At 45.4% G+C, this 27,244-nt stretch overlaps 1 protein-coding gene across 2 annotated transcripts; it reads left to right on the plus strand.

The window, feature by feature from the left end:
• Window positions 1-266: 266 nt before the first annotated feature.
• On the plus strand, window positions 267-25,688 carry LOC115177268 (sodium/potassium-transporting ATPase subunit alpha-3). Of its 2 annotated transcripts, none has more exons than XM_029737889.1 (22): window positions 267-516; window positions 646-739; window positions 13,541-13,660; window positions 14,104-14,163; window positions 14,583-14,786; window positions 15,149-15,262; window positions 15,459-15,593; window positions 15,715-15,832; window positions 16,240-16,508; window positions 17,155-17,353; window positions 19,156-19,400; window positions 19,561-19,753; window positions 20,080-20,392; window positions 20,627-20,777; window positions 21,121-21,289; window positions 21,474-21,628; window positions 21,836-21,959; window positions 22,303-22,448; window positions 22,705-22,835; window positions 23,125-23,226; window positions 24,004-24,095; window positions 24,254-25,688. In XM_029737889.1, exons 2-22 carry the CDS (start codon window positions 734-736, stop codon window positions 24,280-24,282), a joined length of 3,075 nt encoding a protein of 1,024 aa, XP_029593749.1. In that variant the 5' UTR covers window positions 267-516; window positions 646-733; the 3' UTR covers window positions 24,283-25,688. The 2 variants fall into 2 exon arrangements, with proteins under 2 accessions (XP_029593749.1, XP_029593750.1); XM_029737890.1 differs by having other exon boundaries at window positions 268-516; window positions 13,580-13,660.
• Window positions 25,689-27,244: the final 1,556 nt, after the last annotated feature.

Here is a 27,244-nt window from a genome sequence, read left to right on the forward strand (position 1 = left end):
TGTACGTCCATTTACACAACATTTCGGCCTAGGGGCTCAGGATGCTGATGGCTAACGGCCTTGGAATTCTGCAGTAAAGAAGGAGGGGCAGATTAGGCCTTCTATTGGCCAGTGTTACGTACTTGTGACGATTGGCTAGATCACCTGTCATCAAATTGTTGCTCGGAATTTCTATTGGTCAATTCAGTGGTCATTGGGCGGGTTTACGAGGTCCATGGTTTATCAGCTTTGCTAGAATGGGGCGCTGCGATCACTCACACCCACCGGCGCTTCTTCCATAGGCGGAGTGGTAGTGTGTAGAGAAGGAAGTACTGCGGCAGCCAACAGAGCCGCGGAGGGAGATCAAATCCTAAAAAAACCAGAGCAGTGCGGCTTCTTAGTTTCACCGGTCTTTTACCGCAACTATCAGAGAGCAAGAGAAGGACCCGCATCCTCGCGTGATGCTCTGCTTGAGACCGCAACATTTCATTTGAAAGACGTTTAGGTGGAGGGGGAAAATACTATAACCTTTTGGAGGTTAGAGACACAATCTGTTTATTTCATCAATTAACCCATTTATAGAAATTTGCTTGACTGACGTCTTTGTCGCTTTCTTTCGTGTTTACCTGAATAACTGAATACAAATCTTTCTTACCTTTTTAAAAGGCAATACCATTTTGATATAATTCCACCTGAGGGGCTGACACCTCTCAAGCTTTGCATCACCTGAGGAGAGAAGCCTGACTGCGCCAACATGGGGGTAAGCCCGGCGTCTACCAACTTTATAACTGCCTTATGATGCATGAAAGTTATAAAATGCCTTGAAAACTGTTTAAAACCCCAGATGCTGACGGGGAAGGGCACCATACTGCAGTGTCATGTTTTTTCTCCTCTGGAAATATTTGAGTGACATTGACTCCAATGCGGATTTTTTTTAGGCTATATAGTCTACGGTCTCATAGACTGCGACAAATTGATGTGACAAGTAGGCTAGAGCAGGCACACAACAGCTCTCTGTCATTTCTACTGCAGTTGTAAGGTTTCAATTTGACAATGAATTGGTCACAATCTGCTGATGGAATAATTGAATGTCATTTACTGTAATTTGCTGCTGTTTCTTTTGTTTTTCATACACTATGGAACGAACAAGTTAGTGATAAAATATGATTGAATGGTCTCATTCAGGGGTTTGCCATATGCATGAATACAGGCTATGGGCTATATTAGGCATATCGTGACACTTTGACTATACCCTTGCCATGGTAATCGGTTTATTCTGACAGCCGGCTCTCGTCAGAGAGAGAGCGGGAGCGAGAGAGACCACTGCGCATAGGCTTCACTTGGCATGTCACTGAGGGATTTCAATGAGACACAATGTTCTGTTATTCACCTGCCGTTATTATTAGCCTGTATTTGCTGATTTTAGAATGTGTGGCTGTGTATTCGAATGGGCGCATGATTACAGTATCCCCTCCCCCCCAATTGCCCATGTAAATTATCATCGCGACCCAATTGTCTATTTCTTTAAATCTGCGATAGTGCAGGTAACTACTTCTTCGCAACATTTGACGATAGACAGCTAGCGTGACATAGGAACACCTATCCTAGTCTACCGAGGACATTGCGTATGTCGGTATGGTATGCGATGCCTGAGCGCACTGAAGCCTCGGTGCGTCATAATGCGGTTACCACGAATAAGCGCTTCACCAACTTTTCCCCCTTTTCATTTGTGACAACAGGGACGCGATAACCGTTGACAGTGAACGCACACGATAGGCTAAAAAGATGTCCTGTGAATGCTGGGTGATGATACATTTGGGACTGGATTCGTAAGTGAATGGAACGCACACGAAGTTCTGACTCCCTCACTGCGTCAAATGGGGGATGCGGCCCGGCGCCGGATGAGATTTTGGAAAATATCACGTCTCAATAAAAGTATCGATTGAAATAACACCACAATAACACCAATATGTTCACTGTTTTGTAAAGCCAATAATAATTTGACTATGAATAGTTCTGTAGGAACATGTCGAGGTGATGCTGCTGACTGTCGGTGTGGACTGTTGCGCAATTTCTGCCTCGTCATTTATCTTGCGTATATGAGAGTTTAAGATGTAATCCCCGACTCGGTTCTGGGCGTTGAATTAATTTGATGACATGATGCCACAAAATCCCAGTGGCGGATGAAGCTGGACCGCCCACGGTTAACGAACAGACACCGGCAGAACAGGCACGAATGATATCATCTCCATCTATGACCTGGGTGGGCCTTGGAGGCATTTCTCCCGGTCGAAGTCTGCTGTGGAGCGGTGAGAAATGAACCAGTCGTTGGTGATAGGCTATTCATGAGGATGCGAGAATCATCCGTAGCAACAGGCACTGCGTCAAATGGGATGGAGTGCAAAAAGTGCTTACGCACGAACCACTTCCGTGGTGAAGTTAGATCAGCCAGTGTAGCCTATGTGTAAATGAGACAGGGGGTGGGGGGTCCTCATCCGGCGCGCAAATAAAATATGTGTGTGACCTCTGATAATAATTACATTTTCAAATAATTGGAAGGCATGTGTTCTTTACCTTAACCAATCTCACCCCTATAATTATTTGACAACATACAAGACATTCTGCGAAGTCGATCTGGCGCTTGACGCGCTGTGCCCTGGCACTGCCAACTGCCTGCCCCCAAGGCCGCAGGCTGCCGCGTCAAAATGTGGGCGGTGCCTGTCGAGTGGAAATTCCCTTTAAAAAGCTGTGATTGGCGGACTCGGGGAGTCACGCAGAAAGGGATGTTTTAGCAAGGGATGTAGAGAAGCAAGCAAACAGTGAGGCGAAGTCTCAGAGGTCCTGAAGACAGACAGACAGTCTATTTCATTTGTCACACCAATTGTGAGTAATTGAGGTTGCTGATGTGGCGATTGTGTGTATAGTTGCTCTGGTACAGTCAGTGATGGGGTAACCTAATGATGCTGAGAGAGAGAGGGGGGGAGAGAGAGTGAGTGAGTGAGAAATAGAAATGGGAGAGAGAGTGAGTGAAGATGGCTGCACCCATTTCACCTTCAGACACATGAGCCATAGAGAAAAGGAGGGGGGAGGACGAAGGGAGGGAGGGTGGGTGCAGGGCGAAGGAGGTGTAGAGAGAGAGGGGGAGGGCTGTATCCTGTTGTGGGATAATGACCTGAGCTCACATTGCCATGGCTCCTGTTTCCCCTGCTTGCCTCTGCTCTTGGGGATTGGTTACCACAGAGACAGGAGGTATATGGGATGACAGGTATAGGTGAGAGGGCTGAGGAGCATGGGGGGAGGGGCTGAGGAGCATGGGGGGAGCACTCCCTGATATCCCCCATCACCTCTCTCATTGAAGGGAAGAAAGGGAAGTGATGTACAGTATAAAGGAAGGGCATATTGGTGTAGGTGGAGATAAATCATTGCAGTGGCAGAGGTAGAGAGCTGTACGCTTGGCGATCTCCTTAGACCGGCCAGGTGTGTACAGGACGGGTATAGGAAAGGGTAAGGGTGTAGGTATTTAGGTAAGGCTTGCTTGGTCATGATGGGACAAGGTGCACTCTTAGAAAAAAATGGTCCCAAAAGGGTTATTCGACTGTCCCCATAGGAGAACCCTTTTTGTTTCCATGTAGAACCATTTTTGGCTTCAGGTAGAACCGTTTCGAGTTCCATGTTGAACCCTTTGTGGAAAGGGTACTACCTGGAACCAAAAAAGGTTCTTCAGAGGATTCTCCTATGGGGACAGCCGAAGAACCCTTTTAGGTTCTAGATAGCAGCGTTTCTTCTAAGAGTGTAGATATAGCTGTGGCCCAACCCAGAGTTTGGTGCAGAGTAGCTAGCTCACTCCCGGCCTAACTGCATCTGCAGTCATTCGTGTCCTGCTGCTGAGTCTGGAGGGTTTACGCAGAGCACTGTATGTCCACCGAGCCGTCCTGGGCATCCTACTAATAGTCAATAATCAATATACTAGTGGGATATTCATGAGGGTTTTGTCCTTAAAGAGTCATTTGGAAGGACATGGTATGAATGTTAGTCTTCTAGCTTAGCTAGAAGGACCTACTTTAAGGGTAGGGGGATACAGCAGGGTAATAGGGTATTGTGTAAGTATTTGGGGACTTTTGGGGAAATTTGGCATTATGGTTTATTTGAGTTTTGATGACTCCCTTACCCTTCAAAGCAGACTGAGTTCCTTACTAAGGTCATGAGTTAATCAAATAACATAAACATTTGATCGATTGTAATGCAACATAGGGCAGCCTGATTGGTTAGCGTTGCTGCAATGTTCGGGAAATGTTAAGTGGGGGTTTGCAGAGTGAGAGACAGAGGAGAGTTGGGTTCCCTGCCAACACAGTCATTACTAATTCAGAGTGTACTCCCAAGCTTGTTTGTGTGTTTGTGTGTGTGTGTTTGTGTGCGCGTGCGTATGTTTTCTTCCCCCTTTCATTATCAACTACGTCAATTGAATTTGTCTCATTTGAAAATATACAGAAATGCTTAAATGTATTTATTTATTTCAATTCTGCCCAAATGACGTTTCCTTTCACAGACCGTGTCACAGGTAGCACAGTACTTCAGAGGCCAGAAGACAAGGCAGTACACAGAGCAGCAGTTGCTATGTATTCTCTGTCACCTAAATCATCTGCATTAACACAGAATATCCTCAGGGAACCCCTCATAGGAGAAAGAGAGAATCTACCATTGTCCCTACAAGGGCCACTAAACACTCAAGATTTACGATACCAATCTAGACAATGCTATTCTCACTGAGGAGCGAACACACACACACACACACACACACACACACACACACATAGGGGTTTCCGTTAGCCGGTAATAGCCGACTTTTGGCCGATAATGCTTTTATAGTCTTTTCATCGATGGAAATACCAGTCGATGTAAATGCATTTGACCAGTCATGCTTACTAGTCTATAGGTTCATTTGCATAATTTCATGGAATTAAATTGCCGCGTGTATTTTCGTTAGTCGTTTATCTCACGCGCACAACATACAGATACAGAGCCTATGAGCGAAAAAACCTGTCAGACAGTGCGAGAGCTGCTGTTACAGATTCTCAAACAGCTCATTCATTGTTTCTGGAGTGAAACGTGTGCTTTTATAACAATTCGAAATGCAATTGCATGTTAAAAACAGTTTTGATGGCCACGATTAAAAATTACTCCTATTTTTATTTCTCAACTGGAAAATTGAAGCGCGCTTCCCATTCGCCATTCAAGTGCGCCACATTTTCCTAAAGAAAACTCTGATATACACTCACGAATGGTATACACACCGAGAGACAAGGACACATGCAGAATCTAAACTGGAGCACAGCTGTCTGCCAGGATGAACAGATCAGGGGATGGACAGATGGGCATGGGGGAAGGATGAAGGGATGAGGGTAGGGGAGGACAGGTGGGGTAATGCCATTAGATGGGATTTTGTTTTGGTTTTGCTGTTTTTTTTTTAGAAGGGAACACAAATGATTTGTCAGTGAGAGCTAAATTAGGATACAGAACATTTGGTGTGTGTGTGTGTGTGTGTGTTCACATGCACATAGATACACAGTGTATCATTTCTGCTATAAGCAGAGGTCATGACTTCAGGGTCTGGCTGGAATTCCATACCTCTGAACATCAAAACAATTGAATTGAATTTAATATAACTTTATTTATATACAGTGGTGTAAAGTAAAAATGTGTAAAGTAAAAATACTTTGAAGTACTACTTAAGTTGTTTTTTTGGGTATCTGTACTTTACTTTACTGAACAAAAATATAAACGCAACATGCAACAATTTCTAATATTTTACTGAGTTACAGTTCATATAAGGAAATCAGTCAAGTGAAATAAATAAATTAGGCCCTAATCTATGGATTTCACATGACTGGCAGGAGCGCAGCCATGGGTGGGACTGGGGGGGGGTATAGGCCCACCCACTTGGGAGCCGGCCATCCCGCTAGTGAGCCAGCCAATCAGAATGAGTTTTTCCTTACAAAAGGGCTTTATTATAGACAGATACACTTCAGTTTCATCAGCCGGATGTAGAGGTCCTAGGCTGGCAGGGTCACACATTGTCTGCAGTTGTGAGGCCGGTTGGAGGTACTGCTAAATTCTCTAAAACAACGTTGGAAGAGAAATAAACATTACATTCTCTGGCAACAGCTCTGGTGGACATTCCTGCAGTCAGCATGCCAATTGCACACTCCCTCAAAACTTGAGACATCTGTGGCATTGTGTTGTGTGGCAAAACTGTCACAAGGTGCACCTGTGTAACGATCATGCCATTTAATCAGCTTCTTGAAATGCCACTGCTGTCAGGTGGAAGGGTTATCTTGGCAAAGGAGAAATGCTCACTAACAGGGATGTAAACAAATTTGTGCACAAAAGTTGAGAGAAATACATTTTTTGTGCGTATGGACAATTACCGGGATCTTTTATTTCAGCTCATGAAACATGGGACCAACACTTTACATGTTGCGTTTATATTTTTGTTCAGTGTATTTATATTTTTGACAACTTTTGCTTTAACTTCACTACATTCCAATTGGGTACATTTTCCACTACTGTTTATATATTTATTAAATTAAGATAATTACCATTTGAGAAGAAGTTGAGAATCCATAAATTAAAGTAACTGTCATTGTGACAAAAAGCAACCCCAAATATTTTACAACCAAGACGTGTCTTGATATGAAACCATTTTTAGATATGAACCTTAGAGGCTGCTGCCCTACATACATAGACTTGGAATCCCTGGCCACTGATAACGGAACATTAGTCACTTTAAAAATGTTGAAATAATGTTTACATACTGCTTTACTCATCTCATATGTATATACTGTATTTTATTCTACTGTATTCCAGTCAATGCCACTCCGACATTGCTCAATCTAATTCCATCCTTTTACTTATAGATGTGTGTGTATTGTTGTGAATTGTTAGATACTACTGCACTGTTGGAGCTAGGAACACAAGCATTTCGAATACACCCGCAATAACATCTGCTAAATATGTGCATGTGACCAATAACATTTGATTTGATTTTCCTATAGGTATTAATGCACCGATTCCCCATTTCATTATCCCTCTTTAATATGGAGAAGAAACTCTCTACTGGAAGTTAGCTAGGGAGAGTTACTGTATTTGGTGTACAATATAGTAGGCTAATCAAGACAAGAGCAATCAGTCTAGCTAATCCTACTAGCATGAGCCCCCAGGCCCAGCCACCTACCCAGACCAGCCTCCTACCCAGGCCCAGCCACCTACCCAGACCAGTCCCCTACCCAGATCAGCCCCCTACCCAGACCAGCCCCCTACCCAGGCCCAGCCACCTACCCAGACCAGCCCCCTACCCAGGCCCAGCCACCTACCCAGACCAGCGCCCTACCCAGATCAGCCCCTACCCAGACCAGCCCCCTACCCAGGCCTAGCCCCCTACCCAGGCCCAGCCACCTACCCAGACCTGCCCCCTACCCAGACCAGCCCCCTACCCCGGCCCAGCCACCTACCCAGAACAGCTCCCTACCCAGACCAGCCACCTACCCAGACCACCCCCCTACCCAGGCCCAGCCACCTACCCAGACCAGCCCCCTACCCAGACCAGCCACCTACCCAGATCAGCCCCCTACCCAGACCAGCCCCCTACCCAGGCCCAGCCCCCTACCCAGGCCCAGCCCCCTACCCAGGCCCAGCCAACTACCCAGACCAGCCACCTACCCAGACCAGCCCCCTACCCAGACCAGCCACCTACCCAGACCAGCTACCTACCCAGACCAGCTCCCTACCCAGGCCCTGCCACCTACCCAGACCAGCCACCTACCCAGGCCCAGCCACCTACCCAGGCCCAGCCACCTACCCAGACCAGCCTCCTACCCAGGCCCTGCCACCTACCCAGACCAGCCACCTACCCAGACCAGCCCCCTACCCAGACCAGCTCCCTACCCAGACCAGCCACCTACCCAGACCAGCCTCCTACCCAGACCAGCCACCTACCCCTAGGCCATGCCCCCTGTGGCTACCTAGCCCTTTACCCCAGGGCTGTTGGAACCAGATGTCCCTATCAAATCAAATTGTATTTGTCACATGCGCCGAATACAACAGATGTAGACCTTACAGTGAAATGCTGAATACAACAGATGTAGACCTTACAGTGAAATGCTGAATACAACAGATGTAGACCTTACAGTGAAATGCTGAATACAACAGATGTAGACCTTACAGTGAAATGCCGAATACAACAGATGTAGACCTTACAGTGAAATGCCGAATACAACAGATGTAGACCTTACAGTGAAATGCTGAATACAACAGATGTAGACCTTACAGTGAAATGCCGAATACAACAGATGTAGACCTTACAGTGAAATGCTTACTTACAAGCCCTTAACCAACAATACAGTTTATCCCCAACAATGTTGTACACACTCCCATATAGTATATAGTTCACATAAAGGCCTAGAGCAGTGGTATTCAAACTTTTTCAGCGGGGATCACATTTTTTCCGCCAGAATTTCTGGGGATGCCATTTTTTTACCCCCAAGAATTTGTTGTGACCCCATCCCCTCCCAAATCTAATAAACCAACTTGTAAATGCAGATTTTTACATCAACTAATCACATTTAATTCGTTGCATTTTCATCTCCTATCCAAACGAATAGAAACCAATAAATAGATTAACTCAATTTATTCACAGCAGGACTGAATGGACATATAACTGTCATCATCACTACCCTCCGCCCCCAAACCTTCCCCATTGGCTAGGATCCCTTCACAGCAGCCTATCAACTAGTAGTGTCACATGGGTCATGGCTTGCCTGATAGGCTTACAAGAGATAATCAAACTATATTGGGAGAAGGGGGTTGCACAGCCATGGTTACAGATACTGTCACTTATAAAGTGTTGTTATTCACCACACACAGGGCACAGTTCATGAGGATTCGTCTCCAATGGCACCCTATTCCATAGATAGTGCACTATCAAAAGTACTGCACTACATTGGGAAAAGTATGGGTCTAAAGTATTGCACTACATAGGGAATAGGGTGTCATTTGGGAACCACTCAAGGTAATGAGGTTAAAATAATTTCTTTCAGGAAGTGTGTAGTATGGAGAAATCTATCTACCATCTTAGTCAATTCAAGCTTCACACACAATCAAACTGTTTTCCTGCAATAGTTACTATTTCCCCTTTTGTAGGTTCCCTAAAACGTAAACCCAAACAATGCAACTTCATCCCGCCTCTTGTGAAACCCCTCACCTCTCGTGCATACCAGGAGAGGCTGGGACGCCACGCCTCATGCCCACGCAGGTCCATCACCGTTAGGGGGCATGCCCAAGCCTGTGTGCCCTAGACAGACAGACTGACAGACAGACTGACAGACATGCTCCTGATGGATGGTATTGGCTACTGTGGTTCACTACAGTGTGGAAGTGTTCAACATATGAAACATGCCCCCATGTTCACTTCACTTCAGAACGAAATCTTCTGATTAATAACTGAGAAAACATTGCATATAGGCCATTGTCTGTTTTAATATCTCTCCTAGTCTCCTATTTTTCCCTTCTCACGCTCTTCTCATACCCTTTCCCTTCTCTGTTCCTATTATTATCTGCCCCCCCCCACTCTCTCGCTCTCTCTGTCTGCCGCAGTGCGCGTTCTCGCTGCGCAGACAGACTGTAGCCACCTCGACAATGACTCACCTCTGCCTAGCTGTTGGCAGGCTTACAGCTTGCGCATATAAGAAGGTATCTCGTTCTTTCTTATAAAGATACACACACCACACACACACACACATACGTGTTGGCTATTTCCTCGAATGTCCAGTTACCGAGGCATCAATTATAACTGAGCGATCAGATCAGGGGGATCCTACAGTCCTAGGCCACCGCCCACCACTAAGCCTCGGTCACCATGCCAACCTCCATGGTAATGTGACCTCCTAACCAGGCGCTTAGCTCCGGGAAAACGGGACAAAACCAGAACAGAACATTAGAACCAGACAAACCACAGCAGCATGACATCAATAGAACGTGATGAACTCTTGCTGGTTTATTTTCAGACATAGTGTACACAAACACAATGATGTTCTACTATCCTCTGGTAGTTTAGCCCACTAGTCGCTTTAGGAATCTACTCCGAAGTGAATGTGCCTGTCTTCCTTGTTCCAGACAGTCTGTCTTCTACTTGAAAAGATTAGAATGTGCGGAGGAGATGCGATAATATATACTGTAGTGTCTGTCTGTTTGTAAGTCACCGACTCCAGTTCCTCCGGTTTGTGTCTGTCAGCAGGTCCGCCTGTCTTTCTTTGTCCGTCTGTGTGAGAGCTAGTGGTTGTAATTTCAGCCTGCAGTCTCTGTTTCTTCTCTGAAACAACATCCTTGCGTTACATTTCCCCTCAACAACAAATGGTAGAAACAGGCATGCAGACAGACAGACAGACAGACAGACAGACAGACAGACAGACAGACAGACAGACAGACACAGACAGACAGATGACATATACCAGGTTGTATTGAACAATGAGGAACAAAACCACGCTCTCGAAATGTTTTAGCTTGTAACCTAGGCGATAGTCGTGACCTCCTAACCGCAATGAAGAAATCTTGCCACACAGCTTGAGGGTTGTGGGTAAAAGGAGAAGCTTGGGTTGTTCCATGCGTGTCATGAAAGATTGAGTGGCATTAGCCCACACACACATGCCTGCACGCACGTTAACGCCCCCACCACAAACACACACACACGGTAAGGGGCCAACATCCACTCTCTGGGTCCGCAGGTTGTTAGGTCGCGACCCCGCAGGTGGGGTTGTTTGTTTTACAGTGTTATAGAACAATCTGTTAGAGTGGGATCCCAGTCACGCTGTCACTCACTGATATACACAGCCTGAGTCAACAGACAAAGAATAGTGGTCAATATCTAATTAGTGGTGTGAGAGAAGAGCTCTTCTCTCCCTCTCTCTCACCTCCCACTGCTGTCTCTCTTCCTGCCCCATCACTGTCTTTCTCTTTGTTTCATTAATCTCTCTCTGTCCATCCCTCTCTTGTAATGCCTGTTTCACCTGTCTCCGCTCTTCCTGTGTTTGTATGAGCAGGTGTGCTGTCAGACCTAACAATGCACTCTAAATGCATTTCAATGGCCCACTCAGTGTTAGCCATTGAAAAACCTGCCTAGCTAGAAACTCCACACCTTGTGTGCATAACCCAGACCTGTTGGCTTATCTATAACATCTACCCCTGCTTATCTCGATGCCAACCAGAGTATTTAATGTGCATGTTATATTGAAGTACGCACGCACGCACACACACACACACACACACACACACACACACACACACACACACACACACACACACACACACACACACACACACACACACACGGAGGCAGGCCAATCTCAAAGGGCATGAGTAACAGTAGTCTTCTATCAGTCTCTCCTCTGTTCTGCGTTCGGCTCTCTAGGCCTGTCTGGTCTTGTTGCAGCGAGAGTTCACTCACATTCTCGGTTGACGACATCCACATGCGCACGTGTGTGTGTGTGTCTGTGTGTGTGTGTGTGTGTGTGTGTGTGTGTGTGTGTGTGTGTGTGTGTGTGTGTGTGTGTGTGTGTGTGTGTGTGTGTGTGTGTGGGAAGGTTGATTTTGGACATTTTGTAGTCAACTTGTGTGTTGTTTGTGGGGAGTTGTGTTTGGTCGAATGTTTGAACCAATCTTTTCAGGGTTAGTTTGTGTTCAAGGGAGACTCTAGTGTGCTCCAGTATTACTTCTGTAAATCAGGGGCAGAGTGGAGACCTGCAGCGTTCACTATAAATCCTCCTCAAACCTTTCTGACCACAATGAACCACTAAGACTGGTCTCTTTTACACGTGGGAGAGTCTATGCATCTGACATTTCTCAACTGAACTCGCGTTAAGCACTGGGACTTTCAGTGGCAAGTTTACTCACCCATTCATGGCATTGTACTTAGTCAGTCAAGTGTGTTTATCAGGGTGTGGGAGATTAGGTAATGTGTGTTTAGCTCGGTATAGGCTATTTATTTGGTTTGTGATGGACCAGGGAAAAAATAAAAACTTGACTTGAATGTGTATTTTCCCTTTATTATTCAGAATAAATTAACAGGTAGGGGTCAACCATATCCAAAGAGGGCCAGTGTAGGTGCAGGCTTTTGTTCCAACCAAGCAGTAACACAGTTGAAACCCAGTCAAACCAAGGCAGTTGACCAAGCTTGTTAGAGCATGTCATCTTGACAATAGCCACCAGGGGGCTTCCCTGTGTTTCCATGAACACTACACCATACAGTCACTTGATGATGATGCTAGAACAAATAAAAGTGACCATATAGTCAGAATGGATGAGAATATGTGAGCTTCATGTTCTTAATTAAGGGTGATAGGTGTGGTAAGAAACAGACAGATTACCTTTTGGATGTATTTTGGACTCTGTGGTCCTTTAACCCTTCTGGTCCTTTATTACATCACTGATTGTATTGATCCTGCAGCAAGGTCAGTTTCCTTGATGAGTTGGCTGTGTCAATGAGTGGCTTTTCCACTAGAACCCTCCTGGAAGCCATTTTGTCTCTCTCTCTCATTCTGTCAACTGAGGGACTCTGGTCAGGGGCTTCTGTATTGATTTGATTTGAGCATCAGTTAGTGTAAATCGGAACTTGAGCTAATGCAACACTTTGTGCTCCCTAGAAGAGAGACATCTGTCTGTGTGTGTGTGTCTTCCAAACTGTTTCATATTCAACACATCACAGTCACATTGATATATCCAATTCAATTGAATAGATATTCATCTAATCTAGGGGCTCCCGAGTGGCGCAGCGGGCACCGCATCTCAGTGCTAGAGGCGTCACTACAGACACTCTGGTTCGATTCCAGGCTGTATCACAACCGGCCGTGATTGGGAGTCCCGTAGGGCGGCGTACAATTAACCCAGCGTCGTCTGGGTTTGGCCGGTGTAGGCCGACACTGTAAATACGAATTTGTTCTTAACTGACTTGTCTAGTTAAATAAAGGTTACATTTAAAATATATATCTAATAATTAGAGAGGTTTTGAAGACTGAGAGAATGCACTGTATCTGCACTGTGTTTCTCTTTCAGGGCCTCTGTGCCCCACCAGCTAGTCTGTGTGTGTGTGTGTGTGTGTGTGTGTGTGTGTGTGTGTGTGTGTGTGTGTGTGTGTGTGTGTGTGTGTGTGTGTGTGTGTGTGTGTGTGTGTGTGTGTGTGTGTGTGTGTGTGTGTGTGTGTGCGCGCGTGGAGAACATACAGTAGTCTCTGGTAACAATTAACATAAATGACAAATGAAGCAGGTGGCCGGTGGATACAAACTGTGATAGCGGGTTCCCGAGATGAGACAGACACTGCAGTAAAGCCAGACGGTCTTTTGATCCTTCTGTCTGTGATCTCTGTGAAGATCAAATGGGTATCAGAGAAAATAATCAAGTCCCTCTCCCCATCTGTTGTGTCTGGTGCTTTAACCATGTTTCTATTTAAATAATAGTGAAAGTATTCCCCCCCCCCTAATCCCTTCCCCCCTCTCTTACTGTCCCCCCCACCGCCCAGTATGGGCGGTCGGACAGTTACCGCGTTGCTACCTCCCAGGATAAAGATGGCAAATCTTCTCCCAGCAAGAAGAACAAGAAGGGGAAGGATATGGATGAACTCAAGAAAGAAGTACCGATTGTAAGTGACTGGCACACAGTGGCACACACACACACACACACACTGCCCTGCTCAAGGGGTACGCTGGGCACCCCCATAACTATTATTGAAATACTAACATATGCCTCTCCGTAAGTTAGAGTTTGAATATTGATCGAATCCTTTCAGGGTACCCCCCCCAAGAGTCAATGTGTAACTGGAACACACACTCTCTAAATAGTTTGGAGAGAGACCTTAAAGTGAATGATAATAATTAAGTCAAAATTCTCCTAGTTTGTTTTAAATTCATTGTTATGATATTTATGGCATATTCTCAATGTTTCTCTGTTTCTCTCTCCCACACAAATACACATACATACACTCTCTCTCTCTCTCTCTCTCTCTCTCCTCCTCCTCTCTCTCTCCCCCTCTCTCTATCTGTCTCTGTCTCTCGCTCTATCCCTCCCTCCCTCTCTACCTTTCAGACGGAACACAAGATGTCCATAGAGGAGTGCTGCAGGAAGTTCAACACCGACATTGTCCAGGTGACTCCTCCTACTGTACTGTCCCATAGAGGTCTATCTTTGTCGTTCCATGGAGATACTAGGGGTCGCCGAGTCCTGCGGTGTCACTAACAGAGCCGCTACTAGGCCACTAGATGGTGGTGTTTTGCCATTTTACATTGAGCAACGTTTTAATGCGTTCTAAGACTTCGCATGACCCCTTATAAAGTCTCAATTATAATCTTATAATTATCCTTACTACGTTACAACCTTTTTGAGTCAGTTGAAAATATTTTAAAGGCTCATACTTGCTTATAAGTAGTCATAAAGCATTATACCTGCAGGCTTAAAGTTTTACCCATATAATCACATATTAGATTTAATAGGATTTTTATGGTGCTACCCTTCATTTCACCACACTCAGTTCTAGGTTTAATGCACCCCACTCTCTCCCCACCCAGGGTCTGACCAACGCCAAGGCGGCTGAGTTTCTGATCAGGGATGGTCCCAATTGCCTCACTCCTCCCCCGACCACCCCCGAGTGGATCAAGTTCTGTCGCCAGCTATTCGGTGGCTTCTCCATCCTGCTGTGGACGGGCGCCATTCTTTGTTTCCTGGCCTACGCCATCCAGGCCGCCACCGAGGACGAGCCGGCAGGAGACAATGTGAGTCACCCACAAGCACACCTACACGCACACGCATGCACCCAAACACTAAAAGTAAACACAGCCACAGAATAAGGGACAGTTAGAGCCACACACAGCTGAATCACACATACCCCAGTTTACCAAACCTCACACACACACTGCCAGCAGCACCAGTCCCTAACCTTAATTCTACCATACACCCAAATGGCTAATGTACTTGGTCATTGACACCTTTTTTCTGTTTTTGCATGATCATCTAGTCTAGTGACTATTACTGCGGTGGTCTGTGTTCAGTTTGAAGCTAAATACTCCTGTTATGCATTGACCTGCAATGTACACAGTGGAACAATGGGATTTCCTGTCTCTCTCTCTCTCCTCAGTTGTACCTGGGTATCGTGCTCTCTGTAGTCGTCGTGGTCACCGGTTGTTTCTCCTACTTCCAGGAGGCCAAGAGCTCCAAAATCATGGAGTCCTTCAAGAACATGGTGCCCCAGGTAAACACGTGTGTGTGTGTGTGTGTGTGTGTGTGTGTGTGTGTGTGTGTGTGTGTGTGTGTGTGTGTGTGTGTGTGTGTGTGTGTGTGTGTGTGTGTGTGTGTGTGTGTGTGTGTGTGTGTGTGTGCGCGCGCGCGAGTGTATAAATGAACGTGTGCATGGACTATCTAACCCTCCCTCTGTGTTCTCCCTGTAGCAAGCCTTGGTGATCCGTGAAGGCGAGAAGATGACGATCAACGCTGAGGAGGTGGTGGCAGGAGACCTGGTGGAGGTGAAGGGAGGAGACAGGATCCCCGCCGACCTCAGAGTCGTCTCTGCTCACGGCTGCAAGGTACCATACACACACACACAATCACACACACGCACACACAGTTCAGATAACACACACTCACACAGCTACACATTTTTACTTAACATTTTTTATCCTTCTGGGTTTTGTCCTTCTCCTATAGGTGGATAACTCCTCCCTGACTGGCGAATCAGAACCCCAGAGCAGGTCACCTGACTGTACCCATGACAACCCCCTGGAGACCCGCAATGTCGCTTTCTTCTCTACCAACTGCGTTGAAGGTAACCATAGAAACTGCTAACTCACAGACAAACAGACAGACACATCAGCTGTTCTGTCCCTGACTATTCTCCTATCCTCTTTTCTCTATTCCTGCGTGTCAGACTCGACCTACCATATTCAGTCAGCAGGGTCCTACTGCAGTATTGGATGCTGCACCCCAGCAGCACTAAGGCTTGCTAGGCTTTTGACTGGTTCAACTAAGCTGATTCAAACGTAATATTATACCGTAGAGCTGCTGTTGACACAGAAGTTACCCACATAAGCATACAAGAGTTCCCACTTTTACTTCTCTTCTCTCATTTCAACCTCTCTTTTTTCCTGAATGAATATATGCCCTCTATTTCCCCCCCCCCCCCCCTCTCTCTCTCTCTCTCTCTCTCTCTCTCTCTCTCTCTCTCTCTCTCAGGTACGGCGCGTGGCATCGTGGTGTGTACCGGCGACCGGACCGTTATGGGCCGTATCGCCACTCTCACCTCCGGTCTAGAGTCGGGCAAGACCCCCATCGCCAAGGAAATTGAGCACTTCATCCACCTGATCACAGGCGTGGCCGTGTTCCTGGGCATCACCTTCTTCATCCTGGCCGTCTGCCTGGGATACACCTGGCTGGAGGCCGTCATCTTCCTCATCGGCATCATTGTGGCCAATGTCCCCGAGGGCTTGCTGGCTACTGTCACTGTGAGTGGCCCTGGCCCCCTCTCCGTCTGACCCTTCCTCTCTATTGCTGTTTCTCTGTGAATCCCATCTCTATTGAACCTCATACCTGTGGGTTCAATTCCCGGGACCACCCGTACGTAAAATCTATGCACTCATGGTTGTGAGTCATCTGCTAAATATCATGTATTATAAACAGTGCATTCGGAAGTATTCAGACCCCTGGACCTTTTCCACATTTTGTTACGTTACAGCCTTATTCTAAAATGGATTAAATGTTTCCCCCCCCCCCCCCCTCATCAATCTAAACACAATACACCATAATGACAAAGCAAAAACAGGTTTTTAGAATTTTTTGAAATGTCACATTTGCATACTGTAAATGAGATTCATTCTGGATCAACGAGACTGTAGATCTAGACCAACTAGACCAACTAGACAGCTAACTACACAATTAACATAGACATACTACACATTGATTAAGACTAGATCCAGACCAATTATAACTTCTACCAGAAACACATTATAGATCTCTAGACCAACTAGACAGCTGAAGCAAGCACACACATTTTTTCCAGAATAGGTAACCTTTCTAGTTTGTTGGTACTAGTACCCTCCTTCATTCTGGTTCCTGGATAACCCCTGTCTTTCCCCTGTCTCTGTGCTGTAGGTGTGTCTGACTCTGACCGCCAAGCGTATGGCGAAGAAGAACTGCCTGGTCAAGAATCTGGAAGCTGTGGAGACCCTAGGCTCCACCTCCACCATCTGCTCCGACAAGACTGGCACCCTGACCCAGAACAGGATGACCGTGGCCCACATGTGGTTCGACAACCAGATCCACGAGGCCGACACCACTGAGGACCAGTCTGGTAAGAGGAGATCAGGAGGGTTAGGGTTGGAGGTGGTGTTAGATATAATGGTAGAGTTTGGGGCTCAGACACACCAATAGCGTTTTCTGGCCGAGAGCACTTAGCACCTCTGAATGTAATTTGCGAATCAAGTGCGCACCGATTTTACATGTAGAACCGCGTGAAAAATGTTGGTGCACTGAAAGATTGGCTGGCGAATGCTAGATCCACATTCAGTGTGATGTGCGCTAGCCTTTAGAGTTTGGGTTGGAGTTTATGTACAGTGAGGGAAAAAAGTATTTGATCCCCTGCTGATTTTGTACGTTTGCCCACTGACAAAGAAATGATCAGTCCATAATTTTAATGGTAGGTTTATTTGAACAGTGAGAGACAGAATAACAACAAAAAAATCCAGAAAAACGCATGTCAAAAATGTTATAAATTGATTAGTGTTAGTGTTTGTGTTAGAGTTAGTGTTAGAGTTAGTGTTAGTGTTAGAGTTAATGTTAGGGTTAATGTTAGAGTTAATGTTAGAGTTAGTGTTAGAGTTAGTGTTAGTGTTAGGGTTAATGTTAGAGTTAATGTTAGGGTTAATGTTAGAGTTAGTGTTAGAGTTAATGTTATGGTTAATGTTAGAGTTAATGTTAGGGTTAATGTTAGAGTTAGTGTTAGAGTTAATGTTAGAGTTAGTGTTAGAGTTAGTGTTAGTGTTAGTGTTAGAGTTAGTGTTAGTGTTAGTGTTAGAGTTAGAGTCAGTGTTAGAGTTAGTGTTAGAGTTAGTGTTAGTGTTAATGTTAGGGTTAATGTTAGAGTTAATGTTAGAGTTAGTGTTAGAGTTAATGTTAGGGTTAATGTTAGAGTTAGTGTTAGAGTTAATGTTAGGGTTAATGTTAGGGTTAATGTTAGAGTTAATGTTAGAGTTAGTGTTAGAGTTAGTGTTAGTGTTAGTGTTAGTGTTAGAGTTAGAGTTAGTGTTAGGGTTAATGTTAGAGTTAGTGTTAGAGTTAAAGTTAGTGTTAGGGTTAATGTTAGAGTTAGTGTTAGTGTTAGTGTTAGTGTTAGAGTTAGAGTTAGTGTTAGGGTTAATGTTAGAGTTAGTGTTAGAGTTAAAGTTAGTGTTAGGGTTAATGTTAGAGTTAGTGTTAGAGTTAGTGTTAGTGTTAGTGTTAGTGTTAGTGTTAGAGTTAGTGTTAGTGTTAGAGTCAGTGTTCAAGTTAGTGTTAGAGTTAGTGTTAGAGTTAGTGTTAGTGTTAGAGTTAGAATTAGTGTTAGAGTTAGTGTTAGAGTTAATGTTAGAGTTAATGTTAGGGTTAATGTTACAGTTAATGTTAGAGTTAGAGTTAATGTTAGGGTTAATGTTAGAGTTAGTGTTAGAGTTAGTGTTAGAGTTAATGTTAGAGTTAGAGTTAATGTTAGAGTTAATGTTAGGGTTAATGTTAGAGTTAATGTTAGGGTTAATGTTAGGGTTAATGTTAGAGTTAGTGTTAGAGTTAGTGTTAGAGTTAGTGTTAGAGTTAGTGTTAGAGTTAGAGTTAATGTTAGAGTTAGTGTTAGAGTTAGTGTTAGAGTTAGAGTTAGTGTTAGAGTTAGAGTTAGTGTTAGTATTAGAATTAGTGGTAGAGCTGGAGTTTGGGTTGGATGTTGGTGTTAGAGTTAAAGTTTGGGTACAGTCACGTTTAGAGACAGGTTTAAGTTTAGGAATCCCTCTTAAGTAGTTCTATAACCTATGTATTCACATGGTAGTTACACAGACAAGTACAGTTTAATTACAGGTTAGGAATTTATATTGTTTTATCATCTCTAATCGCCACCTCTCTCTCCAGGTGCCTCCTTTGACAAGACCTCAGCCTCATGGGCTGCCCTGGCTCGCGTCGCAGCTCTCTGCAACCGGGCCGTGTTCAAAGCCGGCCAGGACCAACTGCCCATCCTGAAGAGGGACACCGCTGGTGATGCATCCGAGTCTGCCCTGCTCAAGTGTATCGAGCTGTCCTGTGGCTCTGTCAAACAAATAAGAGAGAAGAACAAGAAGGTGGCCGAGATCCCGTTCAACTCCACCAACAAGTACCAGGTACGTAACACACACATGTGTACATACACACACGCACAAACACAACACTCAAATGGATTGGTTTCTAACACTGTGACCATGTCCGATCTCACCTCTCCCCCTTCTTCCCCCCTATTTCTCTCTCTCTCTCTCTCCCTTCCATCCTCAACCACCCCCACAGCTTTCAGTTCACGAGACAGAGGATCCCAATGACAACCGCTACCTGCTAGTGATGAAGGGAGCCCCAGAGAGGATCCTGGACCGCTGCACCACCATCATCATCCAGGGCAAGGAGCAGCCCATGGACGAGGAGATGAAGGAATCCTTCCAGAACGCCTACATGGAGCTTGGAGGACTGGGAGAGAGAGTACTCGGTGAGACAGGGAGAGTGAAAGGAGGGAGAGAGGGGGGTGGGGAGGGTGAGAGAGAGATGTGGAGGGAAGGATGAGAAGAAGGAAGAGAAAGAAACGGGCCTTCCAGAACACATAAGAGGAGTGGGGCGGGTTGTTAGAGGGAGGGGAGGGGGGCAGAGGGAAAGAGGCTAGAGGAGGAGGAAAGGAGAGAAGATCAGGATGTTGGTTCTTGGAGAATGGGTCAAATGTACCGTATCCAATGATGAATAGAAGTGAGAGCTGAAGGATTGACTGATTTAGTAGAGTAGAATGAGTAAATCAAGCTAACCCCTCCTGTCACTCCCCAGGTTTCTGCCACCTGCTAATGCCTGAAGACCAGTACCCCAAGGGCTTTGCCTTCGACTGTGACGACGTCAACTTCACCACAGAGGGCCTGTGCTTCGTGGGCCTCATGTCCATGATTGACCCTCCCCGTGCCGCTGTGCCCGACGCTGTGGGCAAATGCCGTTCAGCTGGCATCAAAGTCATCATGGTGACAGGTGATCATCCAATCACTGCCAAGGCCATCGCTAAGGGCGTGGGCATCATCTCCGAGGGCAACGAGACAGTGGAGGACATCGCCTCTCGCCTCAATATCCCCGTCAGCCAGGTCAACCCCAGGTGAGAAACATGAGACGCACGCGCACACACACGCGCGCGCACGCACGCACGCACGCACGCACGCACACACACACACACACACACACACACACGCATCATTTCACAATGACGGTGAGACCACACGGGATCCCGTTCTGCTAATTCATTGTTCTCATTAATTTTCACCCTCATTTCACTTTCGCCCTGTCTCCGTGGATCCAAGCTAGCTATTCTAATGTGTGTGTGTGTCTCCAGGGATGCCAAGGCTTGTGTGATCCACGGTACAGACCTGAAGGAACTGTCTCAGGATCAGATGGATGACATCCTGAGGAACCACACTGAGATTGTGTTCGCCAGGACCTCCCCCCAGCAGAAACTCATCATCGTAGAGGGCTGCCAGCGACTGGTGAGACACACACACACACACACACACAAACAGAAAGACACACACTACCTGAATCCATCACCTGATCAACAAAAGTGAACTTGCTTTCCACGACTACACTAATATAAGTCTGGAAACAAGGTTGGGGTTCATTCCATTTTCAGTTCGGGAGATTGTTGAAATTGTATTAATGCATATAAAAATGAATTGCTTGAATTGAACAGGGAATTGACCCCATCACTTCCCCCTAGTTTTGGTACAATAGTGACTTTCTATAGGCCATGCTCAAAAGCACTACTAAAGTGCACTATGAAGGGAATAGGGTGCCATTTGGGACACAAGCTAACTCCTCTGTCCCTCCCAGGGTGCCATCGTGGCTGTGACAGGTGACGGTGTGAACGACTCTCCTGCACTGAAGAAGGCTGACATCGGCGTTGCCATGGGAATCTCCGGCTCTGACGTATCCAAGCAGGCCGCTGACATGATCCTGCTGGACGACAACTTTGCCTCCATCGTTACTGGAGTAGAAGAGGGTGAGAAATGGGATCACATGGACAAGAGGGGCCTGATCCTAGATCAGCCCTCCTACTCTGAGACACTTTATGAATAAGTACAGGCCCTGATCCAACTTTGAGTGACCTTTGCTCAATTCTACAGAGGTTCAGTGGTCAGAGTTCAGTGTGTGACCTCTGTGTGTGTCCTCCTGTCTCCCTGCAGGTCGTCTGATCTTTGATAACCTGAAGAAGTCCATTGCATATACCCTGACCAGTAACATCCCTGAGATCACACCCTTCCTCCTCTTCATCATCGTCAACATCCCCCTACCCCTGGGAACCATCACCATCCTCTGTATCGACCTGGGAACTGACATGGTAAGGCACACACACACACACATAACACACACACGCGAGACCAACACACACACACACAATACGAAATTGGGCATTGTTGAAAATAATGTCACACGTAAACTTGATATGCCCTATCTCACAATGGAGCAATCAATCAAATATACATCAATGTGAAATATTTGTTTCTCATACAAACTCACATTTGTGACCTGTGACCCCCTCTCCCAGGTGCCCGCCATCTCCCTGGCCTATGAGGCAGCCGAGAGTGACATCATGAAGCGTCAGCCCAGGAACCCCACCAGGGACAAGCTGGTGAACGAGAGGCTCATCAGCATCGCCTACGGACAAATCGGTGGGTCCCCATTAGCTCCTCTACCTGGTTGGGGCCATAAAGACAGTGCATATGTAGCTGGACATGTTATTATAGCCCACAGCCAGATCGATGATCAATACTTCCCCATGAAGTCCTTGAGCACTACTCTATGGACAGTATGGTTGATTAGTCTTCTACCACCCTGTTGTAGAATCTGACAGACTGATGAGTGCATCGATGCTTATCGATCATACATCTATGGCTAGTGGATTATAGTTCACAAGTCTATACGACAGCCAATGGCTTCTCCTTGTGGGATCCGGTAACATCATTTCGGGAGTGAACATATGTTAACGCTTTGTGTCTATGTCTGTGTGTGAAGGTATGATCCAGGCTCTGGGAGGCTTCTTCTCCTACTTTGTGATCTTGGCTGAGAATGGCTTCCTACCCTCAATTCTTGTGGGTATCAGGCTCAACTGGGACGACCGCGCTTGCAACGACCTGGAAGACAGCTATGGCCAGCAATGGGTAGGTGCATGCTACAATTCCGAGCCAAAATAAGTATTCAAAATATAGCAATACAGTATATTACAAGTATATATGCAAATTCATTGTTTACACTATTTCACCATATTTGATCAGATTCTATAGATCAATATTCCCTGACCAAGATGGCTGTCCTTTTAGTCACATTGCCAGGATGCCAATGTCCATTCTATTGTTCTATTTCATTCTATGATTCAAATACTGTCTCACACCCTTTCTCCTCTCTGTGTGTGTGTAGACATATGAACAGAGGAAGATCGTGGAGTTCACGTGTCACACAGCCTTCTTCGTCAGTATCGTGGTGGTACAGTGGGCTGATGTCATCGTCTGCAAGACCAGGCGGAACTCTGTCTTCCAGCAGGGCATGAAGTGAGTCTGTCTGCCTGTCTGTTTCTGTCTCTCTTTTCCTGTCTGTCTGTCTGCCTGTCTGTCTGTCTGTCTGTCTGTCTGTTTCTGTATCTGTTTTCCTGTCTGTCTGTCTCTGTCTGTCAGCCTGTCTTGTTTCTGTGTCTCTTTTCCTGTGTCTCTTTTCCTGTCTGTCTGTCTGTCTGTCCGTCTGTTTGTTAATATACAGTATGCTTGGTCTCTATGTATATTAGTCTCTCTCACCCTCTTATATTTATTCTCATGTCTCTCCTCTGCACTACTCTCCTCTTAGGAACAAGATCCTGATCTTTGGCCTGTTTGAGGAGACAGCTCTGGCTGCCTTCCTATCCTACACCCCAGGCATGGATGTGGCACTCAGGATGTTCCCCCTAAAGTGAGTGGAGTAAACCCAGAAATATACAGAAATACATCTACACAAACAGATAGACATAGACAGACACCTACACAAACAGATATATATGCACATACACCTACACAAACAGATAGACATGCACATACACCTACACAAACAGATAGACATACACATACACCTACACCTACACAAACAGATAGATATGCACATACACCTACACAAACAGATATATATGCACATACACCTACACAAACAGATAGACATGCACATACACCTACACAAACAGATAGACATACACATACACCTACACAAACAGATAGACATGCACATACACTTACACAAACAGGTAGACATGCACATACACCTACACAAACAGGTAGACATGCACATACACCTACACAAACAGATAGACATACACATACACATACACAAACAGATAGACATACACATACACATACACAAACAGGTAGACATGCACATACACCTACACAAACAGATAGACATACACATACACATACACAAACAGGTAGACATGCACATACACCTACACAAACAGATAGACATACACATACACCTACACAAACCAAACAGATAGACATAGACATACACCTACACAAACAGATAGACATACACATACACCTACACAAACCAAACAGATAGACATAGACATACACACATACTGTACATACACCTACACTGACAACTATTGACCTTCTATCTGCCATGATGTGTGTTTATTAACCTCTGTCCCCCTCCTCTCTCTCTCTCTCTCTCTCTCTCTCTCTCTCTCTCCTCCAGGCCCAGCTGGTGGTTCTGTGCGGTCCCCTACAGTGTCCTCATCTTTGTGTATGATGAGATCCGAAAACTGCTCATCCGTAGGAACCCAGGAGGTAAATGGCTGTCTCTTTCTCTATGTATAACATTTTGGCCCAAATCCTAACATGAGATTTACATTTGTAACATCACACACAAATCTTTAATTGACACAAAAACCAGAAAACTCTCTTCACGCCTCTCTTTTCTCTTCCCCTCCCTTCTCCTCATACAGGTTGGGTGGAAAGGGAGACATACTATTGAGCGATGGATGCCGTCTTTACTCATACCCCTACATTTTCCATTTGTTTCTCCCCCCTTTCATTCCATCCCTGGCAAGACACGTCTTCAGATGCCCCGCCCCGTAAAAGACAACAACCGCTTCAAAGCAATTTTCATCACAACTGCCCCAAAGATTAAAAACAGCAAAGCACCTTTACGACTTCCCACATCGAACCCCATCTCCATCTCCTATGATACTCTTTGCATGTGTTCTCTCACTGCTGTGTACATAAACCAATATATCTACCAAACGGCAGCTGCATATTGTGTATGTAGATTTGAACGAGCTATGATCTGAAGGGAGTGTCTACGCTCGGCAAAAAAAAGGCCATACCACTCCTTCTTCCCCTTCCTTTTCTTCCCCCCCCTCTATCTCTATACCTCCGTTCCTCCCTCTCTTCCTCCTCCTGCGACCCTTTGCTCGTCCTCCGGTCACACACAGATCTACAGATCACAAGCGAGATCCCACAGCTGACACCAATCGAGCCGTCCCCTCTCGCCCTCTCCTGTCTGCAGGAGGGAGAGCGGATGTCTTTCTCACTCCGACCGTTTCCTTTTTCTTCAACAGTGTTGTTGTTTTTTTTTTTATAATATGGGGTGGGGGTTCAATGGTTTTACTTGTTTTTTTTATTTATATAAAGGGAGGGGGGTATGTGAGAGCTGCTTTCCCTCATTTAGGCATAACAAAGCACACCCCGCCATGGCGTCCCCAGTCCCCCTTCCCTTTCTGTCTCTCACACCCTCCTCTCCCCTCTACTCCCTGTTTGTCTGTTTGTGTGCACTGTGTGAACCATTGTCCTTGTTAAATACTACAGTACACCCCCAGTTGGAAAATACAACTCAATCTTTCTGTGTGTTCTAGGAAAACTATATAATTCTATACCGATTTAAAGAAATTAAAATGATATGTTGAAAATAAAACATCTCAAGATACACATTCAAGTGAAAAAGAACATCGGCGGCATTGTTGAGCGCGTTACGGAAAAAGAGGAAAGGTCACTCCGTTTCCTTTTTTTGTATGGTTTCCAATCTTTTTTTTCCGCCAGGTTTTCAGAAAGCCGATGCAAAAATGTAACAACAAAAAAAACAGCGACAAGGTTGTGTTTTATTATTAAAACATGTGAGACAGAAACTATGGCGTCCATATTCCTACTACCACTTCCATGCTCCTGGAGTCCGGTCCAATCTAGGAGACCCAGTCCAGGTATTAAGTTCTGTGTGAATGTCTGTATTGGAGACCAGCAGAGGAACAGCCATTTCAGGCTGGGTCTTACTCAGAGGGCTGTAGGGGGTTGAGACTACAGAAGACACGAAAAAAAAACGGTAGTAGAACATGTGTGTGAAAGAAAATGAAACCAACACCAATAAAACATCTAGACCATTTAATACAACCTAGCACTGTGTCTTTATCTCTCCCTGCCTTCGACTCGCTACACTGACTTTCAGCTTCCTTTCCCCCTCTTTTCTCGTGTCACTCTGATACATGGTTTAAACGCTAAATGTAGGCCTGAATTGATGAAATCTTGTAGGATAAAACTGATCAGTAATTTATCTTTTTGTCTTCACCTGGACAACATTTGGGGTTGTATATACGCAACTAAATATCTGTAAGAGATTTACAAGTGATTCTTAAGACCAGCGAGATATACTGTATCTAGTATTTTACTGTGTTCGTGTTGTATCTATAGTGTTGAGGGACATATTGGCAAAGCGCTAGGATGCCATCCAATGATGAGAATCATATCAGGTTACACTGCAAAATGTACAATTGACAGAAGACTGTGAGTCGGCAAAAGCCCAGGGTAATGTACCAAACGACCAAATCAAGTAAATGTTTTAGCTTTGATGTTGAAACCTAAAAAAAATGGTAAATGTGAAACCTACAAACAGTTGCAAACAGAAGGCAAAATATATGTGTGAAGCAGAAAAACAAAATTATTCTACAAAGCTCCCTGATCATATGCTTCCCAGACAACTGATATTCCGCATTAATAAAACAAATGTATAAAATGTTCTGCGAGTAAAGATCATGTCATCAGCATTTTTACATTTCTGAAGCTTTGTTAGTCTTACCTTGTATTCTGTGCCTACTGGTAACAAGAGTACAGATACAGTATGGGCCAGTTTCCCAGACTGAGATTAAGCCTAATCCTGGACTAAAAAAACACTTTCGCTCTCCCCAAAACATAGTTTTCAATCCTGGAGTAAAATTAATCTGGGCTAAATAGCTGTGTTCATTGGCTAAAATCTGCTGTAGATATTACTGTAGGTCAACAAAAAACTGCCATGGGGGTATGCCAGAGCCTGTGCCTACAGTTTTAAACACACTCCCTCCTCCCTCACACATTTAGGGTTTGTCCGTAATGGCACCCTATTCCCTATTTAGCGCACTACAGGGAATACAGTAGTTGCCATTTATGATGCAGCTTTCCACAACAGGGATTGTAGTAGTGGGGGGGTGAATAAACACTTAGCATTGATCGAGATGAGGTATGTGTAATGGGTGGGTAAAATGCTATTCACAAAAGATAGGTATAAACTGCGTTGATATTCTACATCACTGACACTCGCTCTCTCTCTCTCTTTCTCACACACACACACCCCTCCCCCTAAATTCCCACATGTCCATGCAGCGAGCTCTTACAGACTCCTCTCTCTCCCCCTCCACATAATAGAATATCGATCGCCCGGCTTTGCCGCAGTGTGCAGTATGCCAGTGAGTGAAGTGTGTGTGGATGGGTGAACCTCCAAGGTCATCTCCATAGCAACCTGTGCATGGGGTTGTCTTGATGAGCAGTGTACCGGGGTCATGTATAAAGGGGGGAAAAGGGGGGGGGGCGGGCGGTTAGCACTAAAGTGTCAGACAGAGGGAGGGAAGGACAGGGAGGAGGACACGGAGAGAAAGAGAAAAGTAGGGGAAACTACATCCTCTTGGGGGGGGGGG

This window comes from Salmo trutta, chromosome 37 (assembly GCF_901001165.1).
Source record: "Salmo trutta chromosome 37, fSalTru1.1, whole genome shotgun sequence".
NCBI classification, from domain to species: domain Eukaryota; kingdom Metazoa; phylum Chordata; class Actinopteri; order Salmoniformes; family Salmonidae; genus Salmo; species Salmo trutta.

Bases quoted from the DNA above. Each gene is read 5' to 3' on its own strand.
- LOC115177268 (XM_029737889.1), top strand. The intron at 15,263-15,458 runs GTAAACACGTGT...TTCTCCCTGTAG, and splicing joins TCAAGAACATGGTGCCCCAG to CAAGCCTTGGTGATCCGTGA. The intron at 19,754-20,079 runs GTGAGACAGGGA...GTCACTCCCCAG, and splicing joins ACTGGGAGAGAGAGTACTCG to GTTTCTGCCACCTGCTAATG.